Source organism: Saccopteryx bilineata, chromosome 3 (genome assembly GCF_036850765.1).
Source record: "Saccopteryx bilineata isolate mSacBil1 chromosome 3, mSacBil1_pri_phased_curated, whole genome shotgun sequence".
Classification (NCBI taxonomy): Eukaryota; Metazoa; Chordata; class Mammalia; order Chiroptera; family Emballonuridae; genus Saccopteryx; species Saccopteryx bilineata.
Genome location: NC_089492.1, coordinates 311,612,197 through 311,625,300, shown reverse-complemented (window position 1 = coordinate 311,625,300; position 13,104 = coordinate 311,612,197). Strand labels below are relative to the sequence as shown.

General features: G+C 49.2%; 1 protein-coding gene across 2 annotated transcripts in view; it reads left to right on the top strand.

The window, feature by feature from the left end:
- Positions 1–13,104, top strand: part of SAE1 (SUMO1 activating enzyme subunit 1) — a 98,592-nt gene that overhangs the window by 67,533 nt on the left and 17,955 nt on the right. For both annotated transcript variants that reach the window (XM_066271712.1, XM_066271711.1), the window contains one exon: positions 12,801–12,945. In XM_066271712.1, the coding sequence (XP_066127809.1) occupies positions 12,801–12,945 (145 nt within the window). The remainder of the gene's footprint in view (positions 1–12,800; positions 12,946–13,104) is intronic.

Sequence of the window (13,104 nt, the reverse complement as noted above, 5' to 3'; positions counted from 1 at the left end):
TCCACCAGGGGGACGCTCTGCCCACCAGGGGGCGATGCTCTGCCGCAACCAGAGCCACTCTAGCGCCTGGGGCAGAGGCCAAGGAGCCATCCCCAACGCCTGGGCCATCTTTGCTCCAATGGAGCCTTGGCTGCGGGAGGGGAAGAGAGAGACAGAGAGGAAGGAGGGGGGGGGGTAGAGAAGCAAATGGGCGCTTCTCCTATGTGCCCTGGCCGGAAATCGAACCCGGGTCCCTCGCGCGCCAGGCTGATGCTCTACCGCTGAGCCAACTGGCCAGGGCTTGTTAAGCGTATTTTTATTTTTTTATTTATTTTTTTCTTTTTCCATTTTTCTGAAGCTGGAAACAGGGAGAGCCAGTCAGACAGACTCCCGCATGTGCCTGACCGGGATCCACCCGGCACGCCCACCAGGGGCGATGCTCTGCCCACCAGGGGGCGATGCTCTGCCCATCCTGGGCGTCGCCATGTTGCGACCAGAGCCACTCTAGCGCCTGAGGCAGAGGCCACAGAGCCATCCCCAGCGCCCAGGCCATCTTTGCTCCAATGGAGCCTCGGCTGCGGGAGGGGAAGAGAGAGACAGAGAGGAAAGCGCGGCGGAGGGGTGGAGAAGCAAATGGGCACTTCTCTTGTGTACCTTGGCCGGGAATCGAACCCGGGTCCTCCGCACGCTAGGCCGACGCTCTACCGCTAAGCCAACCGGCCAGGGCTATTTCACTTTTTTAATGTATTTATTGGCTGATTCTTGTTTGTGCCGTGACTGGGTCATACCCGCAACCTTACTGTATCAGGTCAACACTCTTAACCAATTGAGCAGCCTGGTCAGGGCTGGCTACAGTTTCCCTTTTTTTTTTTTTTTTTTTAATTTACTTACAGGAACAAAGAGAGGGACAGATAGGAACAGACAGACAGGAACGGAGAGAGATGAGAAGCATCAATCATCAGTTTTTCTTGAGACTCTTTAGTTGTTCATTGACTGCTTTCTCATATGTGCCTTGACCGTGGGCCTTCAGCAGACTGAGGAACCCCTTGCTGGAGCCAGTGACCTTGGGTCCAAGCTGGCGAGCTTTGCTTCAGCTAGATGAGCCTGCGTTCAAGCTGGCGCAACCTCAGGGTCTCGAACCTGGGGTCCTTCCGCATCCCAGTCCGACGCTCCATCCACTGTGCCACCACCTGGTCAGGCCGTGGCTACAGTTTCTTAATGGATGGTTTGCATTATTTCGAACTTGTAGGCTCTGGGGTGGGGAACCAAATTCATTTGAAGTGATTTTTTAAAAAATAAGCATGTCTTGGCCCAGGCCAGTTGGCTCAGTGGATTAAACATTGGCCTGGTTTGCAGCTATCCCAGGTTCAATTCCCAGTAAAGGCACATAGAAGAAGTGACCATCTGCTTTTCCCCCTCTCTCCCCCTTCTCTCCCTCTTCCCCTGTTGGAGCCAGTGATTGGTCAAGCCTTGGCCCCAGGTGCTGAGGATAGGTTGGTTGGTCTGAGCATCAGCCCCAGGCACTGAGATTAGCTTAGTTGATTCGAGTATTGGCCCCAGACTGGGGTTGCCAGGTAGATCCTGGTCAGGGAGCATGTGAGTGTCTTTCTCACTATCTCCCGTCATCTCCCATAAAAAAAAAAAAAATTAAAACATGTCTTGCCTGACCTATGGTGGCACAGAGGAAGTCGCCAGTTTGAAACCTTGGACTTGCTTGGTCAAGGCACATATGAGAATCAGCTGCTACAGGTTGATGGTTCCTATTCTTCTCCTCCTGTCTTCTCTTTCTCTCTCTCCACTCTCTAAAAAAGAAATAAATTAAATCTTTTTTTTTTTTTTTTGCATTTTTTTGAAGTTGGAAACGGGGAGGCAGTCAGACTCCCACATGCGCCCGACTGGGATCAACCTGGCACGCCCACCAGGGGGCGATGCTCTGCCCATCCGGGGCATCGCTCTGCCGTAATCAGAGTCATTCTAGCGCCTGAGGCAGAGGCCACAGAGCCATCCCCAGCACCCGGGCCAACTTTGCTCCAATGGAGCCTCGGCTGGCTGCGGGAGGGGAAGAGAGAGACAGAGAAGAAGGAGAGGGGGAGGGGTGGAGAAGCAGATGGGCGCTTCTCCTGTGTGTCCTGGCCGGGAATCGAACCCGGGACTCCTGCACGCCAGGCCGACGCTCTGCCACTGAGCTAACCGGCCAGGGCCAATAAATGAAATCTTAAAAATAAAAAAAAAGTATGACCCTGGCCGATTGGCTTAGCAGTAGAGCGTCGGCCTGGCGTGCAGGAGTCCTGGGTTCAATTCCCGGCCAGGGCACACAGGAGAAGCGCCCATCTGCTTCTCCACCCCTCGCTCTCTCCTTCCTCTCTCTCTCTTCCCCTCCCGCAGCTGAGGCTCCATTGAAGCAAAGTTGGCCCGGGCGCTGGGGATGGCTCTGTGGCCTCTGCCCCAGGCGCTAGAGTGGCTCTGGTCATGACAGAACGATGCCCTGGAGGGGCAGAGCATCGCCCCCTGGTGGGCAAAGCGTAGCCCCTGGTGGACGTGCTGGGTGGATCCTGGTCGGGCGCATGCGGGAGTCTGTCTGACTGTCTCTCCCCATTTTCAGCTTCAGAAAAATACAAAAAAAAAAAACCCAAAAAACAAAAATAAAAAAAGTATGTCTGACCAGGCAGTAGCACAGTGGATAGAGCGTTGGACTGGGATGCGGAGGACCCAAGTTCGAGACCCTGAGGTTGCCGGCTTGAGCGTGGGCTCATCTGGTTTGAGCAAGGCTCACCAGCTTGAGCCCAAGGTTGCTGGCTTGAGCAAGGGGTTACTCGGTCTGCTGAAGGCCATGGTCAAGGCACATATGAGAAAGCAATCAATGAACAATTAAGGTGTCGCAACAAAAAACTAATGATTGATGCTTCTCATCTCTCTCTGTTCCTATCTATCCCTCTCTCTGACTCACTCACTCTCTCTGTAAAAAAAAAAAATTAAATTAAAAAAATAAATAATAAATAAAGTATGTCTTCTATCTGGTCTCTGCTCCTAGGAAAGGTGGGGTATAACATAGAAGTGACCAGTGTGGTGGCTTTTGAGTCCATCATGACCTTTGAGTCTCTCTAAAGTCTCAGTTTTCCACCTTTAAAATGGAGATGGTAGCAGTTAAACCTATCTTACTCTGTTTTATTTTTTACATGAGAGCCGATTCTGAGAGTAGGACATTTGCCTTTTTAAGAAACTAAATGTTGCAAAGTGACTAAAAACTGCTTAAACATACTTTTAATAGCTGAATAATATTCATTCTGTCAGTGTATCACAGAGGTCAGGAACCTATGGCTCGTGAGCCGGATGTGGCTCTTTTGATGGCTGTATCTGGCTCGCAGACAAATATATATATATATTTTTGTATTTTTCTGAAGCTGGAAACGGGGAGAGACAGTCAGACAGACTCCCGCATGCGCCCGACCGGGATCTACCCGGCACGCCCACCAGGGGCGACACTCTGCCCACCAGGGGGCGATGCTCTGCCCCTCCAGGGCATCGCTCTGCCACTCTAGCGCCTGGGGCAGAGGCCAAGGAGCCATCCCCAGCGCCCGGGCCATCCTTGCTCCAATGGAGCCTCAGCTGCGGGAGGGGAAGAGAGAGAGAGAGAGGAAGGGGGTGGGTGGAGAAGCAAATGGGCGCTTCTCCTATATGCCCTGGCCGGGAATCGAACCCGGGTCCCCCGCACGCCAGGCCGACGCTCTACCGCTGAGCCAACCGGCCAGGGCCTCGCAGACAAATATTTAATAAAAAAAAATAATAACATTAAAGTATAAAACATTCTCATGTATTACAGTCCATTCATTTCCTACCGCTCATGTTCATGGTTGCAGGTGGCTGGAGCCAACCATGCAACTGTCCTCCGGGACAACACCAAATTTTTATTGGATAATACGTAACATACACGAGTCGTTGTATGGCTCTCATGGAATTACATTTTAAAATATGTGGTGTTCATGGCTCTCTCAGCCAAAAAGATTCCCAACCCCTGGTGTATCATGTAACCATAGTATTATTGGATGTGAGATTATTTCCAGATTTTTCTGTAGTATAAATAACATAGCAATGCATAATCCTGTCACTGGCCAAGGGACATGACCTTTTTTTTTAAAATGATGTTTTCCCTGCTTTCAGTGATTTTTTTTTTTTTTTTTTACAGAGAGAGAGAGTCAGAGGGATAGACAGGGACAGACAGACAGGAATGGAGAGATGAGAAGCATCGATTATTAGTTTTTCGTTGCGTGTCGCAACACTTTAATTGTTTATTGATTGCTTTCTCATACGTGCCTTGACCACGGGCCTTCAGCAGACCGAGTAACCCCTTTGCTTGAGCCAGTGACCTTGGGCTCAAGCTGGTGAGTTTTCACTCAAACCAGTTGAGTCTGTGCTCAAGCTGGCGACCTCAGGGTCTTGAACCTGGGTCTTCCGCATCCCATTCTGACGCTCTATCCACTGCACCACCACCTGGTCAGGCGGGACATGACCTTTTATAAAGATGGTCAGTAGCCCATATTCACATGGTTTCCTGAGTGTTCACACTTCAACCAGCTTTGGGTGACAGAGCAGGCCTGGCCTTCTTGCTTAGGTTGAGTAATCTTGGTCTTTAATTTGAAAGGCAAAAACCAGCATCTTGTTTTCAGGTCTTTTCTGAGAAATAGTACTCTCCTTTCCCTCATCAACAGCTTCACCTGGCTGCCTCAAGTTCTTTCAGAAAGAGCGTAAGCTATGAATAGTGAGAGACGACTTTCTCAGTTTTGAGCTGATCTGTGATGAGGCCATAGACTGGGTTGTATTGGGCAGGTGAAAGGGTGGCCAGGACTTGGTAAATTTTAGAGAAAGTCTTTAGGGGAGGCCGCTCTGGAGCTGATGCTCTGGAGAAAGATCACAGAACTGTGTGGCCATGGGGACAGACGGGCTTATGAGTGTGCCCTCTGGATTCTGAGCTCTGCATTCAAGGGCAGTGCTTGGCGCTGTCTGGGTCACTACTGGGTCCCCAGCACAGCTCAGCATAGGGTGTGGGGGTGGGAGGGCCGGTGCTCAGGACATGTGGATAAACAAAATATGAATGAATGAATACATTCATACACATACTTTTTTATTGATTGGCGAGAGAGAGGAAGGGAAGGAGAAAGACGCATCAGCTTGTTTAACTTAGTTCCATTTAGCGTGCACTCATTGATTGCTTCTCATACCTGCCCTGACCAGGGGCCGAACTCATGATGCTTTATCCACCTAGCCACCAGCGAGGTTCAAAGAGAAAAACTAAGGGTGAGGTAAATGAAGAGGAGTGTTGTGGGGCCGAGCATGAGCAAATGACCAGATGCCTTAACAGGTAAGAGGCTGAACCCTGCCTGGGTGACTCGCTCAGCTGGTTTGAGCATTATTCCCAAACACCAGGGTTGCAGGTTCAATCCCCAGTCAGGGCACATACAAGAATCAACCATAATAAGTGGAACAACAAATCGATGTTTCTTTCTCTCTCTCTTTCAAATCAATAAATAAAATTTTAAAGAGAGAGAGAGGGATAGGAGCCTGAGAGAGCCAAAGTCATGGTGGGTTCCTGAAGTGACCATGCTTTTTCCCAGTCCAGCTCCATCCCTCATTTGGGCTCACACCTGTTGGCTGGCTGTTCTCCACCCTTAGATCTCAGGCATGGCCTTAGAAGCTGGACTCCTGTCTTATTTCCCTCCTGAGGGTACTTGGTGCACCGTGTCCTTTTTGTTTTTTGCTGGATATTCCCATGTCTAGCTCGTTTGTAAATACATACTTGGTAAGCCTGACCTGTGGTGATGCAGAGGATCAAGCATCGATCTGGAACACTGAGGTCTCTAGTTCAAAACCCCGGACTTCCCTGGTCAAGGCATATATGAGAAGCAATTGCTATCAGTTGATGGTTCTCGCTCCCCCATTTCTCTCTTCCTGTCCTCTTTTTAAATCAGTAAATAAAATCTAAAAAAATTTTTTTTTAATTTAAAAATTAAAAAAAGTAAATACTTGATAAGAAACAGATCCATCCTGGGTATCTTGAATGCTGTTCAATTCACTTAATAAAAGCAGGCCTGCTTAGGATCTGTGAGGACCTTGTCATGAGCCCTCTCACACAACACCCGTGTGACTATTTGTCTTCCTTCCCCAAACATTGAGGTTTCCTATGGAACAGATACCTTCTCAGTGCCTGTCGGGGGGCAGACCCACATTAGATATCACGTAATAGTGAACAAAATAGATATGGTGTCTGTCCCACGGAGCTTACATCTAGCAGAGAAGATAAGTGTTTTTATAAGTGAATATATACAGATGCCTGTCAGATCACAAACTGAGGTGAAGAGCCATGAAGGGAGAGTGGGGTGAGGAGAGTTTTGTTCACCAGGTCACTGTCGTTTTCAGAGCTCACAGATGAGTTAGTGGTGGCAGCTTGGTTAGTGAGGGAGTTCGGCTTGAACAAGTATGTTAGCCCTAAGGGGTGGGCGGGCTGGGTTTATGGAGGGCGGGGAAGAGTAGCCACAGATCTGGAATATCAGCATTTATGGAATTTTTACACTGCACATGGCGCTGACCTAGGTGCTTTATGTGGGTTAGTACACTTAATCATTTTTTCTTCTTCTTGTGATAGAGAGAGGGACATGTAGGGACAGACAGTAAAGGAGAGAAATAAGCATCAGATGGCCCTGGCCGGTTGGCTTAGTGGTAGAGCGTCGGCCTGGCGTGCGGGGGACCCGGGTTCGATTCCCGGCCAGGGCACATAGGAGAAGCGCCCATTCGCTTCTCCACCCCCCACCCCCCTTCCTCTCTCTCTCTCTCTTCCCCTCCCGCAGCCAAGGCTCCATTGGAGCAAAGATGGCCGGGGCACTGGGGATGGCTCCTTGGCCTCTGCCCCAGGCGCTAGAGTGGCTCTGGTAGCTGCAGAGCGACACCCCGGAGGGGCAGAGCATCGCCCCCTGGTGGGCAGAGCGTAGCCCCTGGTGGGCGTGCCGGGTGGATCCCGGTCGGGTGCATGCGGGAGTCTGTCTGACAGTCTCTCCCCGTTTCCAGCTTCAGAAAAATACAAAAAAAAAAAAAAGAAGCATCAGTTATTTGTTGCAGCTCCTTATTTGTTCATTGATTGCTTTCTCATATATGCTTTGACTGGGGGGCTACAGCAGAGCGAGTGACCTCTGGGCTCAAGCCAGCGACCTTGGGGTTTTGAATCTGGGTCCTCTGCATCCAAGTCTGACGCTCTATCCACTGCACCACTGCCTGGTCAGGCATAATCCTTAAACTCCGTAAGGTAGGTGCTCTTGCTCTTGACTGGATAGCTCAGTCAGTTAGAATATTGTCCCGCCTGACCTGTGGTGGCGCAGTGGGATAAAGCATTGACCTGGAAGTGCTGAGGTCGCCGGTTCAAAACCCTGAGCTTGCCTGGTCAAGGCACATGTGGGAGTTGATGCTTCCAGCTCCTCCCTCCCTTCTCTCTCTCTGTCTCTCCCTCTCCTCTCTAAAATGAATAAATAAATAAATAAATAAATAAATAAATAAATAAAGAATATTGTCCCAAAGTGCAGAGGTTGCTGATTCGATCCCCGGTCAGGGCACATACAAGAACGTTTCAGTGTTCCTGTCTATCTCTCCCTTTGTCTCTGAAATCCATAAAATAAACATTAAAAAAAAAGGTAGGTGCTTTTACAATTCCCATTTTATAGAGGAAGCTCAGGGACATTGTCACTTGCCAAGGTGACAGTAAGTGAAAAAATGGGCTCCAGCCTATGTGCTCCTCCTCACTGCTGTGCTCTGCTGCGTGCTGGTCCCTAGGAAGGGCTTCGCACAGAGAAAGCACAGTGTGGCCTCCAGCAGCCTGCAAACCTTCTGAGGGTGAGAGGTGGTGGGGCATTGTTCAAATCTGGGGCTGTGAAGAGGAGGTGGTCCTGCCCCATGGTGGGAACCCAGCCCGTTGGAACAGCTCCATTCCATCCCATAACTCTCTCAGAGCTTCTTTTCTGGTTCCCACCTTTTGTTAGCTTGTAAAAGCCATTTCGAGTTGCCACCCTCACTCACTAAGGGCTCTGAGGGGCAGAGTGTACATTTTGCTCTCTCCTGCCCAACCCAGGGCCTGGCACAAAATTGGTGCTCAGTACTTGTGTATTGAATGATTAATTGACTAAATGTCAGATCTAGTGTTTTGCTTTAGCAGATAGGCAGTTGTCTAAAGAGGTAACTGCTTTTCTCTTTCTTGGAAGAAGTAGAGCTGGTTTCCAGGACGTTTTCCGAATGAGCGCCCCACAAGAGTGAGCCAGCTTGGGGAGAAGGGCTCTCTGTAGGTTGGGATGTGCCAGTGAATATACATTTGGCTCTTCCTCCCCTTAATTGAACTGTTTTGAGGAACAGCAGTAGAGTTGGGGCTAATGTACAACATTGACTTCACTTTTTTTCCTATAAAAATGCTACCTTTCCCCCCAATGGTCTTAGCAATTATGCTAAACATAATCACTATTTAAATGCAATAAGGTATTTGTCAAAAGAAATACAGTGCTTAATAGTATTGCTTTCCAAGTTCCTGTAATAACAATAATCTGGTATTCTGATTCAGATTAAATTTGGGTTTGATTTCACTTCTTTTTGCAGAAGTGGTTATTCACATGTGCACGGTTTTCCTTCTAATGCATGAAAAGGTGCTTGGTTTTTCCTTTTCAAACTTGACCTTTTGTGTTGCCTGGGCAGGCCCTGGACTTGAGCAGGGACACCAGCCTGTCATCTGTAATGGTGAGGGTCATTTCCCCAGACTTCAGCAACTGGTGTTAATTAAAAGGTTCAGATGAAGTTAATCAAGTTTGGGATTCTAATTTCGTACAGTGTTTTGATTCAATTCGATGAGTCATCGTTTGGCAGAGCAGCTCTCCATTCCTGAAAATGTTTGATCTTAATGGAACAGTTTTATAATCTGGAAACTGGTGGGGAGGTGCTCTTCAGAAATGCAAAGTCAACAGTGATGTGTATGTGTCTGGCTGTTGGGGAGGGGAGGAGAACAGAACAAAGAGGAGAATTTAATAAGCACGAACTTGTCAGGGGCTAGGGTCAGTTCTGAGGCTGCTGCCTGTCTAGAACATGGGCATCTGCCCACCCCTCTCCACCCCTGCTAACTGGAGTGCTGACATTCGAAAAAGAGTGAAAAATACAGCTTCTGTTTGCTTTGCTGCAAATAAGTGGCCTTCTGACTGGCCTCCTTCCCAGAGGCCCTGAGAGGACTTCAGATGTGGTCAGCGAGGTATCGGGACGGTGCCAGCCTGCCGGCCCTCATCCAAGGAGTGGGCAAGGGGCCCAGAGAAACAGCGGGGCTGGCTGCTGGCTGCCTTTATTCCTCCTCTTAGTGCCATCTTCTTTCTTTCTTTCTGAAATGAAACTGGTCTCTGTTTCTCTCTCTCTCTCTCTCTCTCTCTCTCTCTCTCTCTCAAGACTGGTGGGCATGGTCTCGTATGGCCTCTGCCTCTACTTCTCACCACTGAATTAGTAACTTAAAATTAATGGACTAGTTGAGAGAGGGGAGGGCCCATCTGGAAAATCCATAAAAATGTGGTCAGATGGGAGTCCTCCTGAGGTGGGAGACAAGGAGCCAGACTGCTTGGAATCCTTGGGACTGCATTCCGAATGGTCCTGCTGTTTCTCCTGGATTCATTAGGGTTAAGAAGCACAGAGTCTGAATGCCAGAGTTGGTGTTTCTGCCCTATCACTTATTGGGAGTTACATTGAACAAGCCACTTAACCTCTCTGAACTTCAGTTTCTTCATCCATAAAGGAGGGAGAGGAATAGGACCTACCTACCTCACCAGGTTATTGTGGATGAGTGTTTTTTTGTTGTTGTTTTTGGTATTTTGTATTTTCTGCAGTGAGAAGCAAGGAGACAGAGAGATAGACTCCCACATGCGCCCGACTAGGATCCACCCAGCAAGCCCACCAGGAGCCGATGCTCTGCCCATCTGGGGTGTTGCTCTGTTGCAACCAGAGCCACTCTAGCGCCTGAGGCAGAGGCCACAGAGCCATCCTCAGCGCCCGGGCCAACTTTGCTCCAGTGGCATCTTGGTTGCGGGAGAGGAAGAGAGAGACAGATAGAAAGGAGAGGGGAAGGGTGGAGAAGCAGATGGGCGCTTCTTTTGTGTGCCCTGACTTGGAATTGAACCTGGGACTTCCGTATGCCGGGCCGACACTCTACCACTGAGCTAGCTGGCCAGGGCTTGGATAAGTGTTCATGTATCCAAAATGTTTAGCATAAGTAGGCACTGTTGGTTTTACTATTCTGATGGTTTCAGCTTTTCTCCAAAAGCTTGTATTTAACCAAAACATGGAAAGCTTTGTGGGGCCTGACCAGTCGGTGACGCAGTGGATAGAGTGTCAGACTGGGATACAAAGGACCCAGGTTCAAGACCTCGAGGTCGCCAGCTTGAGCGCGGGCTCATCTGGTTTGAGCAAAGCTCACCAACTTGGACCCAAGGTCGCTGGCTTGAGCAAGGGGTTACTCGGTCTGCTGAAGGCCTTCGGTCAAGGCACATATGAGAAAGCAATCAATGAAGAACTAAGGTCTTGCAACAAAAAAACTGGTGATTGATGCTTCTCATCTCTCTCCGTTCCTGTCTGTCTGTCCCTGTCTATTCCTCTCTCTGACTCTCTCTCTGTCCCTGTAAAAAAAAGAAAAAAAAAGAAAAGCTTTGTAGGGAGGGCTGGAAAATGATCCTGTCTTCTTCGTCCCGTACGACAGTTGGTGCTTCTGTCTCAGTGACACAGAAATGAGAGGATCACCCTAGCGGCACCATGTGGGGCCCCTGCTGCTGCTCACCGCCCTGACAGTCTCCCTCACTTGCCACGTGGTTGCCACTGGGCCTTGGGTTGTGCAGTAAGCGGCTACAAGCATTGCTTCCATCATCTGCTCAGGCTACACTCACACTCACCCTGGGTTTGTGGGCGTGCCCTTTCAGGAGCAGTAGATGGGAATGGTGCTGACATTTGATAGAGTGCACTCGGAGTAGCCTCCGTTTTGGCTGGATTAGCAGATTTCCAGATCCCTTTGTCTTCACAGGACATGATTGGAAAGGAGACTTCATCTAACCACAGTTTAGCTGCCCTTTTCTGTAGCCACTTCTCCACCCAGCCCCTAAATGCCTCTGTGATTGCACCTATTTCAGATTCGGGTTCCAGCAACATATCTGTAGGGGTGGAAGTTAAGCCGAGACGAAGCAGCTCAGTTAGCAGCATGCACGTGGCCATTGGCCTTGTTGGCTGCCAAGTGGTCAGGTACAATTGAGGGTTCTAGGAGCAGTGTTCTTGAAAAAGAGCCCCATGTTCCCGGATGGCAAACAGTGTTCAAAGCAGGTGTTCCCGAGCACCCCACCCCATCCCCACTCTTTTTTACACCTCTCACAAACAGAGCCCTGAAGTGGGTATTTGAAAGTTGCCAGAGAAACACCAGGGGCCTTTCTCTGGCACAGCCACTGAGAGGGCGTGGCCCAGTAGCAGGCTGTCTTACCTGGACCTCTGTGGTTGGGGTTCTTGGAACACTTTATAAGCCATTTGTGAACTTCTTTCAGACTAAACCGAAGCCATCTGTTGTGACTCCTAAATCCCCTGTTTTCCCCATCGCCTTTATACATGCAGACACCAGGACTCCCTCACCCGCCCTTGTCTCTTCCGTGCCTCAGTCTGCCAGGCACACAGAGTGCTCAGTCTTGTTGGCTGAACGAATGAATTTGTATTATTTCTTGGAGAGTAGTTCTTAACCCAGGCTGCTCATCACCAAAACTATTTGTGAGTCTTAAGAAGAAAACAAGTAGAAAGGAGGAGTCATTTCTTGGTCTAGGTTAGACTCCAAATGCATTTTTAAAGAGCCTCACAGCAATTGCCTGAGTTTTCAGTCCACCTTTATTCTTAGGGAAGAGCCCCTTGCACTGGTAGAAGTAAATGTAAAGTCTCCTTTACATTTGGTGTATGAGATGGGGTATGAGATGCTACCCCAGGGTACCCGGGGTCCACATGTCTCTGTCTGCTCCGATACACACAGCTTTTGTGATGAGGTAGAAGCAGTGCCCTGGAGATGGGCTGCTCACCGGCCATGGGAAGTCCCCAGGGAACAAGAATGCCCCCTGCCCAGCATGCAGTGAATATCGTGGACAGGTGTGGTGGTACAAGGGGTTTCTATTTTGGTCATGATCCTGCCTGGGTCTTTTTGGTTGGGCTAAAAATTCAAGCCTTGTTAGGACCTCATTACACAGTAGCTCTGATTTGCTGCCATCATCTCAGCCTTTCTCTGGTTCAAAACTAAAATTAAACACTCATTTCTGGAGGTTAACATAATTGTTGTACTAAGGGAGATTTTGTTTGTAATGACTTGTCTGTCTGATGAGTCTGAGCGTTTGGCTGGCCTTTCTGGCTGAAGCAGCCCTTTGAACTGATGCCTAGAATGCATGCCTCCTGCTCCGACCTCTCTTCTGGGTCATAATCGGGCCTTCTCTTCCTTCTGGAAGCTTCCCGCCCCCTCCCCAAACACACTTCACTCCCTCGCTGCTTCCTCAGCGAGGCCTTTCCTGACACTGCCCTGCAGCTGTCAGATCCTCTGCCATGCTGTCCTGGCTCTCATCACAGTCATTGTAGTTTTTGTAGTTATTTGATTGCCTTTTCTTTACTGTATTTGCTGAATAAATGAAGTCTATTACCTTTTACTTGGCCCACATTTTAACTAATGTATAGTTCTTAGAGAATGAAAAATTCATTTTCAACATCTATCAGCATTTATTTTGGAAAGGCTTGTTTTTTAACCTCCCTTCTTTTTCCTTTCCCAGTGCTCCTGAAGTTCCGCACAGATAAGGGAAGAGACCCAAGCTGTGATACCTTTGGGGAAGATTCGGAGCTGTTGCTCCAGATTCGAAATGATGTGTTTGACTCCCTGGGTATCAGTCCTGACCTGCTTCCCGAGGACTTTGTCAGGTTGGTCTCAGCATTTCTTAGTGTGGCCTGGATTGGTAAACGCCCGCTCTATTTGTCTTAAGTTGGGGAGCTGCTTTATCAAGACTGAAAGCCCTGTGGAGAGCCTCCTCGGCTGTGTTCTGTCACCTCTCCCAGACCTCTGCCTCTCTGCGGTGCAGC